Source organism: Cyphomyrmex costatus, unplaced genomic scaffold (assembly GCF_001594065.2).
Source record: "Cyphomyrmex costatus isolate MS0001 unplaced genomic scaffold, Ccosl1.0 scaffold275, whole genome shotgun sequence".
NCBI classification, from domain to species: Eukaryota; Metazoa; Arthropoda; class Insecta; order Hymenoptera; family Formicidae; genus Cyphomyrmex; species Cyphomyrmex costatus.
Genome location: NW_017276855.1, coordinates 1,005,671 through 1,028,401, shown reverse-complemented (window position 1 = coordinate 1,028,401; position 22,731 = coordinate 1,005,671). Strand labels below are relative to the sequence as shown.

Genomic DNA, 22,731 nt, shown 5'->3' with positions numbered 1-22,731 from the left:
CGAAAAGTGACAAACTAGCATTCAATTTTGGAGCGTCCTAGATAATAATAATAAATTCAAAACAAAATTATTTTTAAATCTGTACCTAGTTAAATTTTTATATATTTCAGCAAAAACTGACCTTTTCACGTAATACTAAAGATCTAGCGTAACATAAATTATCATTAAAAATTTTCCTTCTTCAATTAACGTTTTAATTTTACATACTTATATAGAAAATTACCGTCGCTTCCTAAATTTCGATTGAAATCTTTTGAAACATACTAATTGTTTCAACAACTCATAACGATGCATGACATATTATAAAACTGAAAGTCACTTTGTCAACGTAACTGTAAAATACCCACTATATTTGTTGCATAGTATTATGTAAAACGTATCCTCTCTAATGCAATCGAGATGTCACGGCACACCACGCGCCTTTACGCTCCAGAAGTTATGTGTGTTCATCCTTCATTACCATACGAGATGCAAAACTATGCCATGCATATTTAACATTTACCGTCGCCTCTGAACTCGGATTTAAAGTGCGGTTTTTCTTATCCGTTTGAAACGTAAATAGGCAAAGCACGCATTTAATTAAAACGCGATCCTAACGATAAAATACCGGTTAGTCTAGGCGTTGGTTAATATTAATCGATAAGTATAAATTCATAGATATCCACTGTTGTGTTCGCAGATATTCTTCAGATCTGGTACCCTGGAACGGTTAGAAGCTCAGAGGGACGAAAAGCTGACAGGTCACATCATTCTGCTGCAGGCGAGATGCAGAGGCTATTTAGCGCGACGCAAACTCAATACTTTGAAAGTGGGTTGCTAATGTTCTTTTTATTATAAATTAAAACACGCTGTACAATCGTCTTAAAATTTCGAAAGAAAGTTTTTAATCGCGCGTAAGGAATCGCGAACAAAACACTTTCCCCTCTTTTGAATAAATTCAGTTAACGCAGAAAATTACGAGTCTCGTTTAAAAATTGCAATCTCATTCTTACTAATGGCTGTAAATCTACAAAGAATTTGCGGCGCGTTTATAGAGATCTCCGAAGTTCTTAATCTAGCGATTAATGAAAGAAAGATAGAACGCAGTAGATATATCTTCACCCTGTTTGCACTTTCTTTAGTAATAATTTACGACAGACTGTATAATGACAGTCCGGATCGAATTGTAAATTAAATTCTCTTACAGCTGCAAGATCTTGCAGTGCGATGCATCCAAAGGAACGTGAGGAAGCTAATGTCCGTGCGAGAATGGCCTTGGTGGAGATTGTACGTGAAAGTCGCGCCCTTGTTGAACGTCCATCGGACCGAAGATCAGCTAAAGGCTCGTACGGTAAGAGAGAAAAATATTTTCCATATAATACGTACGTTCTCCATATAATTGATCTTAAACGTCTCTTCTTTTTATTTCAATAGGAAGAGCTCGAGCTTCTCAGGGCAAAAGTGGAACGCTTAGAGCAGGAACGCAATCACCTGAAACATGACAATGACAAGTTGGAGGCAAAGGTGAGTTAACGCTGAGTGATTATTCAACGTGGATATTCATTTTTAATTGCGAAATATCTTTTTTCTCGCGAGACGGTTAAGGTGTCTTGAGTGGCTTGAACGTTCGTTACTTGAATCGGGGCTCGTGCTTACGCCTCTTAGTTTTGTTATCCACCGCAACGATTTCGCGTGGTGACCGCATGATGAACCTAATAGAGACAATCTCGAAGGATGCATTAAGCTCAACTGCCCGATTAGGCATTCGCGGCACGCACGCCGCGCAATTGGGTTAAGCATGCCAGACGACTCGTGTCGAGCGTGCGCAACTATTATCGTGACTCGACTGTGCGTTACATTACCATTTTAATCTGCGGCTAGTACTTAAAAACACTGGCAATCAATGCATCTTCATAAGAAGAACAGTTACTCAAGAAAACACCATTTTGCTCTTTTTATCATTCAATAACGAATAATCGAACAAAATCACCATTTACTAGTCAGTAACTAATAAATGGTAATAAATTTCGCGTGATAATTCTTTTTCTGTTCTTGCATTAGCACACTGGAATCACCTTAACCTATTTTACGGTACGGAAACTTTTCTTTCCCTCTCTTTTCATCCATTCTATTTTTGTAAATGCAGAAGAGATACTGCAAGTTCCTAGATTTTCTATCGAATTACTAGTTCTATGTTTCTCTTTCCCAATATTTTTCTCACAAAATCTATAGAGAATCTGGCGAATAGCCAGAATCACCGTCTTGCACGTTTCTCTCCGTCTTTATCTCTCTCACCGGTTCTCTCCTTCTAGTCACCTTCCCCTTAGAATAACTCGGAGGTGACCACCTCCTCCACCGGACGCCTCCGCTGGTTCCAACCCAGGAAGAGGCAGTTGCATCGCGACTCCTTGCCGACACGGGTGTCCTCGTCGTCGTTTGTCGTTACGTAATTTGTCGTAGTAATGTAACGAGTCGTCGGTGTCTCGGCCGTTAGATACAGCACAAATGAAGCGAAAGAAAGCTAATTGAAATGCCAACCGCGACAACATCAACTTCGGAAGCTTAGACCAATCCATTTCTCGCTCCGATGATTGTATTAATCATATGCCAAATTAATATCCTTGAATTAATTTTAACCTTGCATCAACTTACTTCTCAAGATGCCTTCCCTACCAACGAAGTACCGAGGTACTGCTTCTCCTTCTCACAATAATCCGCAGCATGTGAACGCATTAACATCTACCAGCTCTGACGAAACGTTTGAAAGAAACGACTCAATAAGCAATGGCTTGCCAAATTTATCCAACTCCACGGGCTTGGCGAAAAGACCGCCTTTGCCCCCACATTGTAATCATCAGAAGAAACCATCTAGCAGACTAGGACACATTGTTGGTAGTTCGAATCGCACAGTACGAAGTCCTTCCCCGTGCAGCGTCTCCTCCAGTGTTACTTATCGCTCAAAATCCCTATCCGCTGGGACCAGATCGCCATCCGTTCTTTCCTCGCGGAGCCGATTGTCTCAGCTGGAATCGTCTTTCTCGACTCCGCCACGAAGGACGTATCCTCGTGAGATCACATGTTTGCCGGCGATCGGGGATGTTCTGGTCAAAGAACAAGCGCCAGTTGTCTTCGACGCAAGTCTCAACTTTATCCTAGGCTGCAAACGGCAGAGGGTAAAGCAATCCTTCAGACCTATCGCGTCCCATTTAGATTCGTCAACCGCCTCATCGTATCTCTCGTCAAAGATCTCTCAGTTTTTAAAACGTACCGATCACATCATGGACGAATGGCGAAGCCTTGGTCACCGGGATGAAATAGACGACGAACCGATAAGTTTGCCGTACGCGCGAGATAAATCTCGCGTAATCGGTAGGAGTCAGAGTGCTACGAATATCAAGATACGTGGCTATCAGTATTACAGTAGATCGAACAGCGTAGCAAAGAGTCCTTCGAGGCGCTCCTTGTCTCGCGCTTCGGAAGACCGCACCTCGGATGGAATGCAGGAGGTAAATGTAACGTACAGAGCTGCAACAAACGATAGTTTCATATTTTTATCAAAAATCAAAAACTTTGTGATGTAAGATAATTTCCATAAGTGTATGCGATTTTCATCTTACTTTCAACTTTAGAAATATTTAAAATTAAAAAACCGCAGAATGAAGAAAGTAGCAACACGAGGCTGGAGTAATGTTGATCCGTGGTTTGCATACAACGTGTCGTATTCGGTTTCCTCATGCAATATGCGTTTTTCTGTTCCAGCTGAGCGAGATGACTGCGGACTTCGCGGAGGAGCATTCTACATCGACGTTGGCGGCGGAAAGGATTGATGCTGAGACTTCGGAACGATTGCGACTCGAGCGTGAATTGCAAGATGTAACTGAAGCTAACAAAAGTCTTCAACAGACCACCGAACGATTGGAGATGGAACTGCTCTACGCGAGGGCTGCCGATTTGAACGGGGTCGCTTCCGATGGTGAGGAAGGCGAGGATGGTGGTGTTTATAGACAACGATACGAGCACGCTATTCGGGAACTCGAATTCACAAAGAGGAAAATGGCGCAACAGCACGAGGATGATCTGGAGCAGCTGGTCGGATTGAAGAAACAATTAGAAAAGAAGGTACATCAAGTTATTTATATTATCACGATAAGTATCATCTTCATCAATGTCTTCTTGTTTCGCTAAACAGTTGGCCGATGCTTACGAAGAAGTGGAGGAGCAACGACAAGTCGTCGGACAGTGGAAGCGACGAGTTCAGAAACTGAACGGCGAGATGCACGATATCAGATTGCTGTTGGAGGAACAAACTGCTAGGAACAACCTCCTCGAGAAGAAGCAGCGCAAGTGAGTCTCGTAATATAATAAGTTAACAAAGTTACAGACTTTGCGCGAATTGGACGCTCTCTGTCACGCTTTGAGATATGCTGGTGCATTTAATCTGCGGCTAATAGTCGACAAGAGTCGGTATCTCGAATGGTAGCTCGCTCTATTCTCATTTCACTCGCGGCAACAAGTGTCTCTGGCACTTCGCCAGGCCGGTGACGCCACCCAACGCTGCCAGCATTCGGCGACGCGTCCGGTGTGCCTGTAAATCACGATTGACCGTTTGCGAAGATAGCTTCCTGTTTAATCTAAATGCAGCACGCGCCGTTGGCGGTTAAAGCTCTGATCTCGTTACAACAGTGAGATTGGATTTGTTCCCGAAATCTCTTCCCTGTCAGTCCATTCTCTAATACATTTTAAATATAATTAATTCATACGGTACATTCAAATATAAATTAATTGTTAATCCCAGTGAATTATTGAATGTTACAAATATATATATATATATATATAAATTTCTTCTTGCACAAAATATTGTTGAAATCTTTTTATCTTTAAGTTTATACATGTATTTCCTTATTTTTAAGAATATACGAAATGATACTTAAATTTGTTATGCGTGTAAATTTTAACAATATACAAAACTTGTTATTATAATCACAAAATAAACATTTTTTTTTTATTTATCACGTTAATGTCACATTTAGGTTTGATTCGGAGACTCAAAATCTGATGAATGACCTTAGACAAGAGAAAGCACAACGTGAAAGATTAGCGAGGGAAAAAGAGATCGCGATCGCGGAAAAATTCACAGTAGAGCAGAATCTGAGCGTGAGTACATTTTTCTTCTTATTCCTCTTGTTTTTTCCCAGATTAAGAAAGTTGAATACAATATTGTATATATCTGAGTATATTATTATAATAGGACGCAAGATTGGAAATTGAGCTCAAGGAGGAAAGACTTCGTACATTGACTCAAGAATTAGAAGAACTAACTTTCGGCGGTAAAACGGAAGAGGAAGTTGCGCAACTGAAGAAAGCTAAACACGAGCTGGAGAAACGCGCGAAGGACCAAGAGGAAGAGTTGGATGATCTGGCTGGCCAAGTGCAGCTGCTCGAGCAAGCGAAACTCAGACTGGAGATGAGTATTGAACAGCAGCGCAAAGAAATGCGTAAAGAAATGCAACAACGTGACGAAGAGCTGGAGGACGTTCGTGGAAACGCGCACAAGAAGGTTAAAGCACTCGAGTCGCAGTTGGAAAACGAACACGAGGAAAGGACAATTCTTTTAAGGGAAAAGCACGAATTGGAGCGGCGTTTAGTAGCTCTAGAAGAACAAGATCGAGCCGATCGTGCGGCAGAAGCTGAGACCATGCAAAGGTGATTATCAATATTTTACTTTTTTCTCTTTTCTGTCTCGTTTTGTAATTTATTTAAAAAACATTCTTTTTATTTATGTAATAAAAATTAAAAATAAAAACTTAAGGATTCGTTATGTAAATGCAATTAAACAGATTGAAGAGAGACTTGAAGAGAACAAAGGCGTTACTGAGAGATGCACAAACAATGCTCGAAAGATCCAAAGGTGATTCGACGGGTAAAGCTGCGCTGCGTCAATTGAAAAATCAATTGGAAGATGCAGAGTGCGCTCGAGCAGTAGCGATTAAAGCGAAACAAGCATTGGAACAGGAGCTAAACGAAACGCAGGCATCTTTGGAAGAAGCCATGCGACAGCGTTCCGAGGCGGAGGAACGAGCCAATGCGGCTAATCGCGAACGTTCAGAATTGTTGTCTCAGTTAGAAGAAAACGAGGAAGAGCTTGCTGAGGTATGTTATTTTATTCCATGTCTCACAAAAAGCAGTAAGTTGATATATTTACAATAATATATAATCAATCAATCTGTTTCAATTTTCGTGGAATCCGACTTTTAATATAGTTAAAGTATGCAACAACTGTTGTAAAATTGCCAACTAGCATATATATGTATAGTAGTTATTATTTTTAATAAAAATTATACAGCGATAAAGTGATTTTAAGTGGATTTTATTCTCCGTTTGCAGGTCTTAAAGAAATATCGTGCTTCAGTGCAACAAGTCTCTGCGGAGCAAAGCCAATTGCAAGAGGCACAAGTGCAAATCGCCTCACTCGAAGCGGAGAAGTCGTCACTGAAGGACCAATTAGCAGAACTAACGCAGAGATTAGAATCAGTGGAGCAACTCGGCGATCCAACGGCAAACAGTCTTGCGACAAGACGCTTGGAGTTCCGTGCCAAAGAGCTTGAAAGTAAGCTCGAACTGGAACAGACTACGAGAGCACGTTTGGAGGTATTGCTGGAATTCCATCTTTCACTAATTGCGAATTATTTGATTGGAATAGGAACTCTATATGAACCTATATTTCATACCAAGTTTCGTATCTTAAACTTCAATCAAACATTAAATTTGTTTTCCGAAAATCTGTAAACATTGAGTAAGTGAATTGAATCCACTAGACGGTAACCATTTCCCTCGTTTCTATTTTCAGACGCAAATAGCACGATTGAAGGAAAGCGTTGACAAGTTACAAACGGAATCAGCCTTACTCAGAACGAAGGAGCAGACCGCTCAGGATGCGGCGAGACGGTTGCAACGTTCTTTACGCGATTCACGCGACGAAGCTAGCGCTGCGATATCGCGAGAGCAGGAAGCCGTACGTGCTCGGCGTGACATAGAAAAATCTTTGGAAGCCGCGGAGGCTGAGACAAAGGTGGCTAGAGACGACCTCAGATTGGCGCTTCAAAGGATCGACGATTTACAGAGTGCTATTCAAGGGGAACTTGACTTGGACTGCAGCGAGGAAGCCACCAGCGAAAACAGTGACAGGTAATACGTGCAACATTCTAAAAATATGTAATGATTTCAAATGCATTTTAAACACGTTGACGTTTCATCTGTGAATGAATCGTCTTGTCATTGTTCGATCTAGTTGTAAAAGAAAATCTTCTTTTTTTCAGTGATTGATCCGAGCCATCATCGGACATCGAGTCCGATCAAAATGATGAAGGTACGACCGAATCGGGATCAATGAATCAGATCGTAGATGAACTTCCGCGCATCCGAGACATCGAATAGAACGTGAACTCTGTATAGCCGCCCCGTATTTAACGTATGACCGAAGATGAAAGTGATAAGACTAGAGTAACAGTCCGGAGAGATGAAAGACTGCGAAAATTACGAAGGGCGGCTAACTGCACGCGGTCACGATAGATTTTCCTTTTGTGCTACTTGAATAACGCTACTGAAAGAGTTGGGCGTCCTTTCTTCATTGTTGTAGGGAATAAAGTCATTTCGAAGGCGAATGAAACTAGCGTAGAAGCTAGCGGTTGACGAAATCAAACTTATGAAATAACGGGTCATTAAGCTAATTAATTGCGTGGCCACTTTCTACGAGCGATGATAACTTTTTTTAGGTGCTAACTATGTATAATTCCCTGAAAATCTTGATGTCGTGGCTAATATTTGTACGGCGCGTCTGGTCGTGCGTCCGCGGTGCTATTATCTTATTCATTTTTTTTAGAACGTCGATGACAACGACGTCGTCCCTTTCCAGTCTTCCACAAGAATTCGAGCCATTTCTTCGCAAACGCGAATGTGAATGTTGATGAGAATTGCGCACATTGTACTATCGAACAAAAATCGCAATGTAGCATCTTTGATACGAGTAAAGAAAGAAACTTCATATCTTTTCGTTAGAAACTGTAAGTAGGAATATCGTAATGCCTTGCGAAATGACAAATTGAAACTTTATTCTCGGTTTTAATACCGACGTTAAATAATTTAAATTTTAGATATTCGTATTTTTGTTCGACAGCACATATATGCCGCATGTATATTTTCTCACGTGGAATTAGCTCGAGAACGATCTTCTACATAGGAAAAGGACCCATTGCGCTTCTTATCATTGCGATCCACTGCCTTCAGACTTAATTACGTTTCATATTTGTATAATAAAACGGAATGGAAAGAAAAGGAAAGCACGATAGGGAGACAAGAAATGCGTGCCACGACTCGAATTGGGGCTTTGGTTTCGCGTGTAAGGATTCTCGTGTAACTTATTGCTTTGTAAAATGCAGATCTCCTATTTAATTATTTGAGAGTATTTCTTCGTCGTACCTACTCCCCTCCTAAACCTCTCGTCTTGAAGTTATAAATTGGCAAAGCGACGGCAAAAAGTTTTGCGGGGAGAAGTCAAAGAGGAAGAGACTGAGATGAGATAGCCAGCATGAGTTGGTTATCAAATTAACCATCACATATAAACCAAGTCACGCATACACACGCGATCACTGTCCTCTTCCTCTTCGACTTTCTTCTTTGAACCGTCAGACATTGATTTCCCGCGGGGTAGCCTTGCTCGCCAAAGTTCCAAAGTAAAGTTAAGCTCTTTTCCTTCTGTTCGTCGCACTCTGTTCCCTCTCGACTCTCCCTATCGCTGTTTCTTCATCACTTCTATAACCAGACTCTCTCTCAGTTAGATGAATAAAGTAAAGGACGGCAATTAAATTGCGACTAAGTTGCTGTCGCCTCCATGACAACGGCGAGGACAAGTGAGGATGGATATGCATTTGAATTGCGAAATCATTCTCTTCGTGAGGTAAGTCTTCACAAATCTATATTAAGCCGCGAAAACTATTAAAATATAATAATATCGGGCATATTTTATAAAACATGTGAATCATTGGGTTATATAGAGGAAGAGTTCTTATTTGTATCATTCAATAGAGCAAGTTTCAGCTTTAAGAATCTAATTTTTTAATTGTAGTACAAAATAATTTTTAACGGAGTTGTGAGTAATTAATATCAAAATGTGTGTGTGTGTGTGTGTGTGTATGTGTGTGTTCCTTTAGTTAACTCGCGAATAACTCAGGAACAAAAAATCGTAGGATTTTTTAGGGAAAACTTTAAACTTTTACGTTTAAGATAGTCGAAAATTTTTGCAAATTTTTTTTGGTACATGACGGTACATGACAAAGTGAGAAGAAAAATTTCCCTTTTTTTAAATTTAAATTTAAATTAAAATTTTTTTTTATGAAGATATTGTATACATATAGTTTTGTGCTAACAAAAACCGCGAATTTTTCCACCAACTTAATATTTAAAAAATTTTGATAATTTTGTATATCTAATTTTTTTACATACACTCGCATAGGATCTATTGATTGTAATTCGAGCAACAATGAACGATGTTATTTTATCTACCGTTGTAACTTGATCTTTCCATGCGATGTCGATTGACGTCACGCGTAAAATTTCTATTTTTTTAAAGTAATATTTGCTGTAGATAACATACTGTTTTGACGATTTATCTAATAATTATATACACATATATGTATTTCATATAGAGCGAGTAAAAGTTCAGTCTCGACATGATCATTAGAGATTATGTTATGCATACGACTTCCATTCGCAATTCGCTGTTATGTTCTGATTAATTACCGCGCCACACGGGAGCTAAAGCATAAGCATGTGCGTCGAGAACCACATAATTGTCGCTATTAGCGAGTCAGGAAAAAAAATGCAAACACAAAGTTAGTAGGGCTCGTCACGAGGGAAATACGAGAAAGAGGAAATTACTGCAATATGCAGTTTTCACTTCTATTAAATCATATTCCATTGTCAAATATGACAGAATATACTTCAAAGTTTTTTATAGAAATTCTATTAATCTCTCATTTTTCGGTCTTCTATTTTTTACAAAAATTTGTTATTTAAAAAATTGCTAAAATACGCTGTTACATATAGAAAAAGCAATGGTAACTCAATTCATTTAAGTTAAATAACATTTTGTTGTTTTCAACTTCCATTTTGACTTTTTCAAACGTAAGTCAATACATTTATATTATTATTTAAAAATAAACAACAAATATATTAATGTACTTAATAAATAATAAACTAAATTTAAATCAAATTATTTCATTATTTAAATTAACGACATTAAGTAGGAGAGATCTAGAGATTAAATTCATATTCAATATAATTTAATATTATGAATTTAATAATGCAAGCATTATGATATATTAAATGATACATTATGAGATAACTTTTACTGCAAATTTATCGCTCATTCAAAAAATCAACAATAAACAAAAACAAATTCGCGAACTTTTAGTTTTCAAATTTTTAACTGCGTCCTAAGTCTAAAACGATAAGCTGCTTAAAGCGGGCTAAACACATCGATTAAACTGATATTTGCTAATTTGTTGTTACGTAATTTGCAATTGATTTGTACCTATTCATTCGCTAATTCAAATCATAGCCATTGATCGCTATTTAATCCGCTATACAGAAAGCACAAGCTGCGCAAGTCGCGTGGGTTTAATCGTAACATTTAACAGTCTAGTCTAGCAACTGTCAATTCTAGTATGTAAAATCAGTCGTTTGTATAAGTTATTATCGCGTTATCCATTGCTGAAAGGTTTACAACGAAGTTATAATCAGTTCGCTCAATAGTGCAAACTAGCTTTCCAAATCCAAATTTTCGTCGCTTACATAAAAATTATCTTCATAATGTATAAATATACCTATAATAATTAACCTGTAATAATTAACCTTTAATAATTAACTCTTCGTTATCGAAATCTGAATACTTCACGATTAATACGTGTATTATTGACTACACCATTCTCGTATGCACTTAATATATACAATATACGTGTAATAACAACAAATTGAACGTAAATAATATAAGCAGATTCTATTTCATTTGGAAAGTTGTACAACTGAGGAAATATTTGTGTTTTCATTTACGCCGCGTGTCTTCGTAAATAAATTGATCTTTATACGACGCCGATAAAGAAGAAGCAATTCGTCACAAGCTTTCTTTTTTAAAGAGTCGCAAATATCCTCAAGAAAAACTTTACGCTCCAACGACTTTTGATAGAGCTTTATCAACAATTTACTTTAATTTATCGTCTTCAAATAATATGCTAAATGAATCACATTAGATAAAGTGCTAAAAATAGAATAATGAAATAGCTACAAACATGTGTAATTCATATCATTTAAGAGTAGTAAATGAGACATTTTAAAATATATGGAATTTTAATATGAGACATCTACGTAGTTAAGGAGAGCTGGCACTTATTAACTCTCTCGCCGAGCAATTCGCGAAAATTTACAAGAACGTACATCACGGATAATGTCTGCTGCGCGAGAACGAACTCTCTTTTCCTCGTCTTTTATACCCTCGAAAAAAATCTATAACAAACAGTAGCCAGCCTCGTTACGCGGCTTATGAAACAGCAGTAACGCATAGTGAAATATTCATTGATCTAAGAGTAAAAACGTGTTTTTCAACAGAGAATTCGTAATTTTACGACGTCGTATACGGCGAAGTAACCATAAATAATTTAATCCTGTACTTCCAGTGAGCGCGACAATTATGATTCGCGTGACACAATGTCGATACGAATCAGGGATTACCGCGGACCGTGTCTTATGTACGGCAAGCGTGTTACATACGCGTTACATAGCGCCTCATGAATTTTTCATCGCGAACACGTAGCCGTCCACAGGCTCGTGAAACGTCGAAAGTCATTGCTCTTGTCGGGAGATCAATAAGAGGGTGAAAAATCGTGCGTCTCAAAAAGATTAATGTCTTATATAATCCCACATCTCTCAGCGCTGATTTATTCCGCATAATACGACGTGTATAGCGCACTCGTTACGGCGCGGATACAGAGTGGCCCAAGATCGAACGTGACTCACCTGAAGCCCTGCCTGAGGCAAAATTCATACCAATGCGAATTTAATCAAATCGGCTTCTGTACATTTGCAAAGGGAAACGTAAATCTTCCTGCAAGAATCTTTCTCGATACTTATATTTTTTCCGATCCCGACGAAATCTTACCCGCGAAGGTCTGTCAACTGTCACGCAGAGAGCCTAATGAACGTACCTCTTTCTTCATTCTTAACATCCTGTCCTTTGATATGGAAAAAAAGAGCTTTAATGGATGTCTGACTGCGAATGGATAAATGGATTTATCAGTGGAACTGAGATAGAAAAAAAATAGATTAAAGGAACGCTGGGGATTGAAACGTCGATATTTCATCGAATTCGTTATACAAGCTTTGAATGTCATCCTGTATCTCTCGACATATAGTGCTTTATACACTCGATACGCAGGACAATATATAGAAGAAAATACATAACGCGATAGCACGGACAAAAGGAACAAAAATAATATTTCGATAAATTACGCACTCTTTGAAAGCCGTTTCGAATAAGTTTTCGAATGAATAATTTGTACAAAAAGCCTAAACCTGACCTTTTCTGCTGCATAAATCGTTATAATCGAATCAAAAATGTTCTCTATGGAGAATCGATGTACTAATTTTGTTATAATTTTTGGAGTAAATGATAGAGATTATAAAAGAATTTAGATTTTAATTTTATTACGTGTCGAAAATGTTATCACGTTACATCTTGTTAAACTCCTATTACAAGATAACGAAGGCGAATGTAAATGTTAACGAGCGGACGGGCAAATAGATTCGCGCTTTTTGGCTGAAAGCGCGGAGAAAAGTCAAAAGAAGCAGATCGATATTTGCGCCAGGCTCGTTTCGCCGAGTAAATGGTGTGCGCGCGTCACTTTAAATTTTAATCGCTTCGAGCGGCAGGCGTTCCCGCCCACATTCGCGTTTATAAAAGCGACATAATGAGCGCGCGCGAGCGTGCGAACTCCGGGCTCTGGGCGACGTCGATTAACTGAGGATTACTTTAATTAACTTTACGCTTGCGACGTAACGATGCGAAACACAACCAGCCGAGCTGTGCTCAAGTCCGAACGAAGCTTGAGCTATTCTTCGCCAGAACGAATCGTATACCGCATTAATTCGTTAAGATCGAAAATCTTCGTCTCGCGCAACCAATGTAGCAACCAGTTGTTAAGATAACAGAAATTGTTAAGATAATGACGATTTACGTGATTACAGCCTGAAGCAATTTGTCGCGAAATGCATTAAGTCGGTAAGAGATGTGCCATTACTTTATACGAGAGAATGGAGTAAATTTGTTTAGTACACATTTCTGTCTTCCTCTCTCTTTTTCAAGCTTATAAGCAATTACAGTATTATGCGTGATTACTTGTCACTTGAAGATAATGAGAAAGATAAATTAGAAGATTGTCAGAAGACAGTAATACTATAGTATAAGATTAAAAAAAAAGCTATAGATATTTTCATATACCTATGTGTGTGATTTAGAGATATTTCAGTTCCAGATCGAATTTATCCTTAGTAGATCATCGAGATACAAAATCTAGTAAGGAAATAGTTGAAATTATCTCTAATTTTGTGATATAGGCTTTGAATATGTCGTAAAGCATCAAAGATATTAGCTCCATATTTTCTTTTATCTGCTTATTTCAAGTTTTAAGCGATGACACAGCTCTTGAGAATGGGATTAAATTAATTTGACATTTTCGAAAAATGATGAATACACCATTATTATAAGAATATAAAATACCATAAAATATCATATTAATTATTAAATTGTTAATCAATTTAATTCGTGATAGTACTACGGTTTTATTAGAGTTGCGTTCAAGACCGACAATTGTTCGGCGCGCAGTTTAGAAAGACTACATTATATATATATATATATATATATAAGCAACTAAGATCCAACTAGACTATTGTAGGCTTCGTATTTATATTAATCATATTTTTGTATAAAACATTTTTTTGTATTTTACAATTTTGAAGATAATATTGAAAATGAAAAAAATCCATTATTTTCGAAATGTAGTTTCGAATCTTAAATCTTGAGATAAGCAGATAAAAAATCTGAATATAAATATTTTTCTATGTTTTAATATCGAAAGTCCAAAAAAATCAGTCAGACGGATCCAACATGCGACGGTTAAGACGGTTTTGTTGTAGTTCAAATCCAGTCTATTATAATATGTCTTGGTAAACAGTGTAATCAGACAAGCTATTCACAGATGTTTGTAAATAAGTTGAGAAATTCTTACGAAACTGTTATCATCAAGATACTTTTATCTCATTAACGATGATATCGAAATCACTCAAAACCAGAAAGTTCTATCTTGAAACAGCCAGATGCAAAGTGAAAAACTATTTTCAGTTATTAGAAAGATAACACATTCATTATGCATTCACGATGATGGTTTTACGTAAATCGTACAAAGTGACATGTGTTTCGAAATATAAGTATGAAGTGCAACAAGATAATAACCCTGTTGACAGTATTACACAGGTATAATTAATAATAAAACATTAAATAACTAATATATACTATATTATTATATAATATATTAAATAATGTACTTAGGAATTAAATAATATAACTCAGGAATTGCTGCAAACGCGTGTAAATACTAATATGCAATATTTGTATCCTAACAGTCTATTTAATAATTTTAAATTATATAACTTTACGTAAATTTCAATTTAGATTAACAATATTCTATTAAAACGTTTGAACAATTCAATACACTTCGTTTACAAATATAAATGTTCATTACATTAAAATTATTCTTGTATTTACCAATTGAAACTACATCTCATACAGAAATTAATTATGGAATAAGCGCGTGACGTTCACTGGTCGTTAATAATATGTCGAGCTTGATCTGTCAGTAGTCTTATGATTAATTAAGTTGACGACACACGTGTTGAATGACAGAAGTGGATCTTAGTATTTAGACAGAATGAAGTAAATGGTTTCTATTGTATGATTAGAATTTATGTCAGTACAGTCCTCCGTTGAATATTCAAATTGTTCGAATAAGCAATGTCATAGTATTATCAAACGTATAAACTTGTTGGCACAAAATCTCGAAGTAAAGCCTTTAAGATGTTAAATATGAAATAGTGACGTACAACAGGAAGTAACGAAATCCAATAGAATCCTCTTAATAACCGCATGATTTGTGAACAAATTAAGTGTCTTGTATCTAAAAATATTATATTACTGTCTTTGTGATTACAGAGCACAGTCAAAGATTAGTTTACTAATGTGTCACGTCTGAATAAATTCGCTGAATCATTAGAGACTTCTGCAAGCCCACAGCTTTGAAACGTCAGATTATCCCATATCGCGCGTATTCCAAGAGAACCGAAACTATCCGCTTCGAAACGCAATCAGCTTAACTCCGAAACGCAATAAATCCCTTTGACGCATCGTGTGCTTGTTGTTCCCGTTATTGAATCGCCGAAAGCGCACGATTAAGACTCCGGCCGATAAATTCTCTTTTTCAGTAGAAGCGAAAAGGTTGACGTAAAAGCGTATCTTTTAAGCTACGCTTTGGCTATTTAAAAAAAAAAAAAAAAAACGAAGACAAAATTCCCATTGCCCATATATTTCTATCTTTCCTCTATATTCAACGTTAATGGATTCTGACGGGCAGAACTTGAATAAATCGAGTTGTTCGTGTGGACCGATTGAGTGGTTCAACTCGATGCTTGACATTTTCACACCAGCGACAATTAACAACTATATCATCGCGGTTTGTTTGAGACTCACATATATATAGCAGACGCGCGACGTGAGATAAATCTCTACAAATCTTCGTGGTTTGTATGAAAACAACAGCTCACTCCTATTGAGACAATGGAGAGTATATGTAGGAGATAAGAAAACAAAGGTGACACTAAGATACATATATCTCCTTTCCGGACATGGACCATAAAGCATTATCATGTGAGAACGACCGCCTGTTGCTTATTACCAGTCAATGAAAGAAGATTCACAGGCCTTCGGTCATTATTTCTAAGCGTAATCGTATTTAATTCGTACCAGCTTATCATTAACGACAGTTGGATTAAGGCCAATTAAAGTGAAGGCGGTGAGTGGTGACTCTGGAGTTGATTGTGAAGTAACAGATATATATTAGATCTAGATTGATCAAACTGCATTGATAAGACGCAGTTGACTCGATCCAACATGATTTCGATTTCAAAAGTTACCAGTGTTTAACTCGACGCAGACGATGGAAGAACTGAGAAAACAGCCGCTAAAGTTGACTGATAATTAGTCTCTTAATTGCAACCTTCGTGTCGTTAAGTAGATAGAGTGGAAATAGAACAGCGGAAAAAACTGCAAAGTAATAAAAATTAAACAAGTTATTTCGAACTGTTGGTCAGAGTGAATCGTACGATTGCGGTGAGTATATAAAAATGGTAGATAATAATTTTCGATCTGTTATCATATTTCCTTGAAATAAACTTTAGAATTATATATATGTTCTTATACATAAATAATAAATGCGTAGCCTTCTTGTGAAACAAGTAAGGTTATATTGCCATGTATCTCTACTTGTCAATATTTATTTTGACTATAATTTGAAGAATAAAAAGAAAGAGAGTAGAGAAAACGAGAGAAAGACAGAAAAAAAAATTTAAATAATTTAAATATGTTAGAATCACAGTTGTTACATTCTGACAAAAAATTTCTTTACTGAATTTTAGAAAAGAAGGACTCTTCTGCTGGAGATTTCACTGTTTTAATATTTAAAATAATCCTAACATTTAAAATAATTAAATACTATAAAAAGTAAACTTAAAAAACAACTTGAAACAACGTTTGAAAAAAAAATTCAGTGAATATTAGCTAAAAAGGATGTGATACGCCGATCATATTTTAGCACATATGTTCCAATCGCGATTATCACCTTTCCTTTCTTGACAATTCCAGTTTTTTGAATGAACCTTCAGCTTTCCGATAAAAAAATCTTTGGCTAATTGTGTGCTCTAAATTTTGATAAATTTTTTGAAGTACTCACGCTTTTTTTAATGTCAATTTTCCTTCAGTCAAGAGAGCAAAAAATCTGATGACCGTTTTCTTCGCAAGCAAAATACTAAAACCGAATACTAAAAGAGAATTTCGACAGTGCTGCTCCATCTCCAGCAGAATAGTGGAATCTTCAGCAGAAGAGCCATCGATATTTAGCAAAATACTTGTCGAAAAATGCAATGGCAATTGTGGTTTCAACATATCGTATTGTTTTCAATTGAAAGTACCGATATCGGAGTGACCTGACATTAAAAGTATTCGATAAAGGGGAAACTACTTGTTGGATTGAAAGCTGAAGCTCCAAAATCACCAGAAGAAATAGGGCAGCTGTTCCATTCTCGTCTCACATGGCTGCAGCCACGAATGTAAGTGACACAGTTCCGTTCACGCGTCGTAGCTGCAATGCGTCGCTGTTCTGTTATCGCGTAAACGAACAAAGCCGATATACATAACAATATACAATACTTCAATACTTAATTTACATACATTATTAACTGTACTTGTACCCGCGATCACACTTATATTAAATTGACAAACTTTCAATTCTCAACATTTCTCGGTATATTTTTACTGTATTAATTTTTAGTCAATAAGATTAAATTCAATTTCTAATAATATAGAATATAATTTTCATCGTGTATCTTTCCATCTTCGATTTCTGCTATTTCGTAACATTACGTAAATGTTTCGTTATATAAATTCCTCAAAACGTGTCACAACAACTATAGTTATAATAATATCATATTATTAACATTATTATAACTATAATTTTGCGCTGATTAATACCGTATTAGTTAATTTTTCATAATTAAGTAGTAATTAATGCAATGATTGATGCACACTGTTAATCAATTTTTATACCAATTCGGTGTTTCTAACTTACTCGAAAAAGATCATATTAATTGCTTCTTATAAAAAAGTATTAATAAATATTAAATTCTTCACGAAATACTCTCTCTGTTGGTGAGGACCGACAGCCGATGACCTCTAGCATGATTATAAATATCACAGTTGCTAAAAGGAGGGAGCATGAACGTGGAACGTCACGAGAGAGTGACGTAAAAAAAAATTAAAAAGAAAAAAAGGAGATCAAGGAAGAAGAGCGATCATGTGTATACGCGGCACAAAAGCTAGGCGGCGAATACCAGCGCGTGCGCGTTTTCGCGACGCGTCCGATCCACAAACGCGGTCAAAGTACTAACGAAATCGTGAAAGTGATCATCTTGAAGAAGAGCGGTTAGTCGATCGTGTGACACATTGCTTTTAGTATTACATCGTATATTTACCTTCTAAAAGGGTTGGGGAGGAAAAGACATGACAAGAGTGATGGATCCGTTGGTGAGTATCGATCTCCTCCTGCTTTCGTCAAGTTCGCGTTCTTTTTATCGCATTCTCAAGTATGTTTCATGTGTCTGATAAAAAAAAACCCGTTTTTTAATTGAGGTTGTAAACGCACGCACGCACGCACATACACGGCGATAATGGTATCATCTTACTTTCACGGAAACGCACGCGCTATAGCGTGTGCACAGCACACGTGGTTTGCGATAACATCGAACGGTGTCTCTACGGAAATTTCCATTTTTTTTCGACGCACGGTTTGCAAATAAAATTGAAAGTCTAAATTATGAGCAATTGTGAGCTTGGTGATTCAACATGATTGATATAGAACGCTTAAAGTAAAATGGGAAAATACGGACGGAACGCATGATATTGCGTAATCCCATTATATGTAAAATTTGATCTTTACAAAATAAGTAAACTTGCCAAAGCCGTAAATTATCCACTGATAAAGCATCGCGTTTCAAACGAGAGAGAGAGAGAGAGAGAGAGAGAGAGAGAGAGAATTCATGTAAAGCAAGAAATTTGAGCATCCTATATATCCTATCCGCAAAAGGATCAAAAGGATCTCTCTCCAAATATGATCGGGCTGATCGATTACACCGCGTTTAGTGATACTCGCAGGATTTATAACGGGGAATGTTCCAACATTGGACGATGTGCTACGGGGCATTGACCGACATCGGAGGCTTATGTAATGCCTTGTGTCTCAAATCGTGTCCATTTTGTTAGAAATGCAAGTGTCGCGTACGTTCGCGGGATATCCCCGAAGATAAGCTCGGATGAGCGACTAATCTATATCGTGCCGTCGCGGTTCTGAAGCGAGCATGAGTGTCCCGTTCAATTTGATTTTCAAACATTTTGCGGGCAGGTATGTGCGATGCTTTGGAAAAGTCGCGAAAAGGTGCGCGAACACGTTGGTGAGTACCACGAAGTGAAAGCCAAGATACATTCGCCGTTGCTCGCACGCTTTTATAGGAGTCAATGTTCTCGCGTGCTCTAAACTATCGTGATAAATACATGTATAATAGTCGCCCCGCTGATGTGATCCAGCTAGGTTAGGTTACGTCGTAGCCAAACACGCGACCATGAAAAGCGGCGTATCATTCTTCAAAAATGCGCATGTGCAGTCGATCGCAACCTTACTTTGGCGCCATGCTCAATTAGAGAACGGTAAACGCTCAGTCGATAACTAATGCTAATTTTCACAATATAGATTAACTTTAATCTTGATTCAACTTACTCTTCATCTTCTCCTAATTTTAAACATTAGGAGAAAATAAAGAGTAAGTTCAACCAATTGCAATTAATTACATTGGTGGAAGTCAAGCATAAAAAATAACATAATATCGATGTTATAATTTCGCATTCAACAATACAAGCGTAATGTAACACTTGGTGTTACATGTCAATACATTGCTGAATGTGAAAATATGACACTATAATGATATGTAAGATTTATGTTACTTTTAAAATTGATGTTAACTGAATCATTTGAATATGATTACACGAGATTACCCAAGCTTGGCGCACATTAATTCGTGATTACTCACTAATAATTAATTTAAAATTTCCTCTAATTTTTCATATTGTCAGTAAAACAGAGATGAATTAGTGAATTCTTTCACATCACTAAATCGCGGAATATTCGACTTCTTTAAGATAAGATGGTTTTTATTTCATTTCTTATATTGCTACATTAATCACTATTACCTGTTGCTTCTCACTTCGAAAAAGACTTCTGCATTCCGTCACGCGCAAAGAGATGTACGCACAAGTATTAGATGTGCTGTTTATTTTGAATTGACAATGACGTGCAAGCGTTCTCAGAATCATTTCGTATATCACTTCGGTAAAAAATAGTGATTAACTCTTAATCGGTGACGTTAGAATTGTCGTATGATTTATAGCTGAAGAAAAGCTAAAATAACTATTAAAATTACTTTTTCCTCAATAAAGAAGGAAATTTAAAATATTCATTTCGCTTCAGTTCAAGCCAGCTATAAATGTCGCATAGCAGCAAAGAGAACTGTCGTCTTCCCTCTAAAAAATCAATATCAATTTCTATCGCAGATTGGCGTGCTAAAGGAAGCGGGACCAAGGGGTGAAAATGTGACGCAAGTCTCGTCTTCCCAAGACAAGCATCACGACGAACAAACGAAAAAACCTGAACGGACACAATGGAGGCAATGGCTGGCATGTATATCAGGTTCACATCATATTTCATGAAATATCGCGCTCTTAAAGATGACACAAAAATCAATTGCGCAATCGATCACCATTAATCTTCTGTCAATCTCCATTTCGCAGCGACTCTATCCATGGTAGCGGTTGGCACCGTCTACGGATGGACCACCACGTCGCTCTCACGACTCACATCCGGCGCCAGCGACGTTCCAATAAAGATAACCGACAACCAGGGCTCGTGGATCGTATCGTTGACTGTGATCGGTTCCATGATTGGTCCGTTCCTCGGTGCCAGTCTTGCCGATCGATACGGTCGTAAGAGGTGCCTCCTGCTCGCCAGCGGTTTCTTCATCGTCGGCTGGGCAATCGTCTTCTTCGTCAAGACTGTAGTTGCTCTTTACATTTCTAGGGTGATTCTCGGTATTGGCGTAGGTATTTCGTACACTACCAATCCGATGTACGTATCGGAAGTTGCCGATGTCGAAATTAGAGGTGCCCTCGGTACTCTAATCGCCGTGAACGTGTTCACCGGTTCCTTGTTCACATGTAGTATTGGTCCATGGGTGTCGTACCACGTTTTGACGGGCATACTTCTCGCAGTACCCATCTTCTTCGTGGCATGCTTCTCCTGGTTCCCCGAGACTCCCGCCTTTCTCGCGGCCAGAGGTCGTAGAGCAGAAGCAACTAGATCCCTGGCATTCTTCAAAGGAATCCGCGATCGTGAAGAAGCAAGGAGAGAATTGGAATATACTTTACGTAACGTTTTGATCGAAGACGTTTGCGATAATACTCCAGTGATCGGCCCTGGAGCACGAACGGAACCTGTTAAGCGCAACTGGATGGGCAAACTGAAGCTGATGCTGTTACCCAGCAACGCCCGAGCTCTCGGAATCATACTCAGTCTAATTGCTACGCAGCAACTTAGCGGAAACTTTAGCACTATACAGTATCTTGAAGTGCTCTTCAAGAAAGCGGCAATCGGCATCGATTCCAACGTAGCTACCATACTTGTGCTCGCAGTCGGCCTCATCTCATGCGGGTTATCAACCGCGACTGTTGAAGGTGCGGGCAGACGTCCGTTACTGATCGTATCTACCCTTGGTTCTTCCGTCACTCTGGGGATTCTTGCGATATACCTTATGCTAGAAGAAAGAGGCATCGACGTATCGGCAGCAAATCTTCTTCCAGTGATCGATGTGATCATCTTCCAAGTGGCCTACCAGATCGGATTGGGTACTCTACCAAACGCGTTGATGGGAGAATTATTCCCGACTGAGGCGAAAGCATTCGCCGGTGCCATTATCATCGTTTTCGACGGCGTGCTTGGTTTCATCGTATCCAAATTGTATCAGGTGATAGGCGACTGGTTGGGCGCCTACACCGTTTATTATTTCTTCGCGGTATCGTGCTTACTGGCATTCGTAATGGTAATATTCATCGTACCTGAGACCAAAGGTCGGACTTTTCGCGAAATTCAAGAACTTTTGGGAGGTAGCGGGAAGAAAGAAAAGATCGCCAGAAGTTCGCAAGATCGAAATAGTACAGTATGACAAGAGAGGACGCTCCGCAACTATCACACCTTTTTTTGGACATGGTGCGAACTTATTAACGATATAACGCCATTGGACGTTCTTTTCAAAGCAACGGACTTTGAAACAGCTATTACTTACTTTCAACTGTATATAAAATGTACGTTTACAATTTTATTCATGCAACGAAAAACAGGACGGAAAGGTGAAATTGCCTTTGCCTATTTACTGCAAGTTTTCTCGTACCTACTATCGAGAAATAAAGTGGTTTTTGTTAATATCGTTTTTGCTATACATAAATTAATCCCGATGGTTTATTCGTATTCCTTGAAATGTAAGTATTTTTTACCAGTATTTCCAAGATTTTATAGTTACCGTGAAATATAATATTTATTTATTAAAATTCCACTATGAAGTCCATTGTCTTTATACAGCTCTTATCGTTTTTTTTTTTTTTTTCGTGTTAGTCGAATCGAATATTTAATGAGACGTCTGATTTCAGAATTTCTCATAGATACAAGATAAAATATTTATATAATAAGAGTCAAAACATTTAAACCTACTGCTGAATGTTTTTTC

General features: G+C 37.8%; 2 protein-coding genes across 7 annotated transcripts in view; both read left to right on the top strand.

The window, feature by feature from the left end:
- LOC108774871 (Myosin heavy chain-like) overlaps positions 1-8,413 on the top strand; it is a 49,523-nt gene extending 41,110 nt beyond the window's left edge. Inside the window, exons 16-26 of one of the 3 annotated variants that reach the window (XM_018541091.1) lie at positions 680-808; positions 1,187-1,330; positions 1,414-1,503; positions 3,739-4,098; positions 4,169-4,323; positions 5,010-5,133; positions 5,228-5,682; positions 5,817-6,129; positions 6,364-6,627; positions 6,827-7,164; positions 7,296-8,413. In XM_018541091.1, coding sequence (XP_018396593.1) covers positions 680-808; positions 1,187-1,330; positions 1,414-1,503; positions 3,739-4,098; positions 4,169-4,323; positions 5,010-5,133; positions 5,228-5,682; positions 5,817-6,129; positions 6,364-6,627; positions 6,827-7,164; positions 7,296-7,302 — 2,379 coding nt within the window. In that variant the 3' untranslated portion in view covers positions 7,303-8,413. Of the gene's footprint in view, positions 1-679; positions 809-1,186; positions 1,331-1,413; positions 1,504-2,412; positions 3,486-3,738; positions 4,099-4,168; positions 4,324-5,009; positions 5,134-5,227; positions 5,683-5,816; positions 6,130-6,363; positions 6,628-6,826; positions 7,169-7,295 lie in introns of those variants that run through there. The other 2 variants (XM_018541088.1, XM_018541089.1) reach the window with 2 other exon arrangements.
- A 7,922-nt stretch (positions 8,414-16,335) lies between these two features.
- LOC108774818 (facilitated trehalose transporter Tret1-like) lies at positions 16,336-22,466 on the top strand. Of its 4 annotated transcripts, none has more exons than XM_018541022.1 (4): positions 16,336-16,465; positions 17,320-17,460; positions 20,510-20,645; positions 20,747-22,466. In XM_018541022.1, exons 2-4 carry the CDS (start codon positions 17,443-17,445, stop codon positions 22,171-22,173), a joined length of 1,581 nt encoding a protein of 526 aa, XP_018396524.1. In that variant the 5' UTR covers positions 16,336-16,465; positions 17,320-17,442; the 3' UTR covers positions 22,174-22,466. The 4 variants fall into 4 exon arrangements, with proteins under 4 accessions (XP_018396524.1, XP_018396525.1, XP_018396523.1 ...); XM_018541023.1 differs by having other exon boundaries at positions 16,433-16,465; positions 17,363-17,460; XM_018541021.1 differs by lacking the exons at positions 16,336-16,465; positions 17,320-17,460 and adding an exon at positions 18,006-18,433.
- Positions 22,467-22,731: the final 265 nt, after the last annotated feature.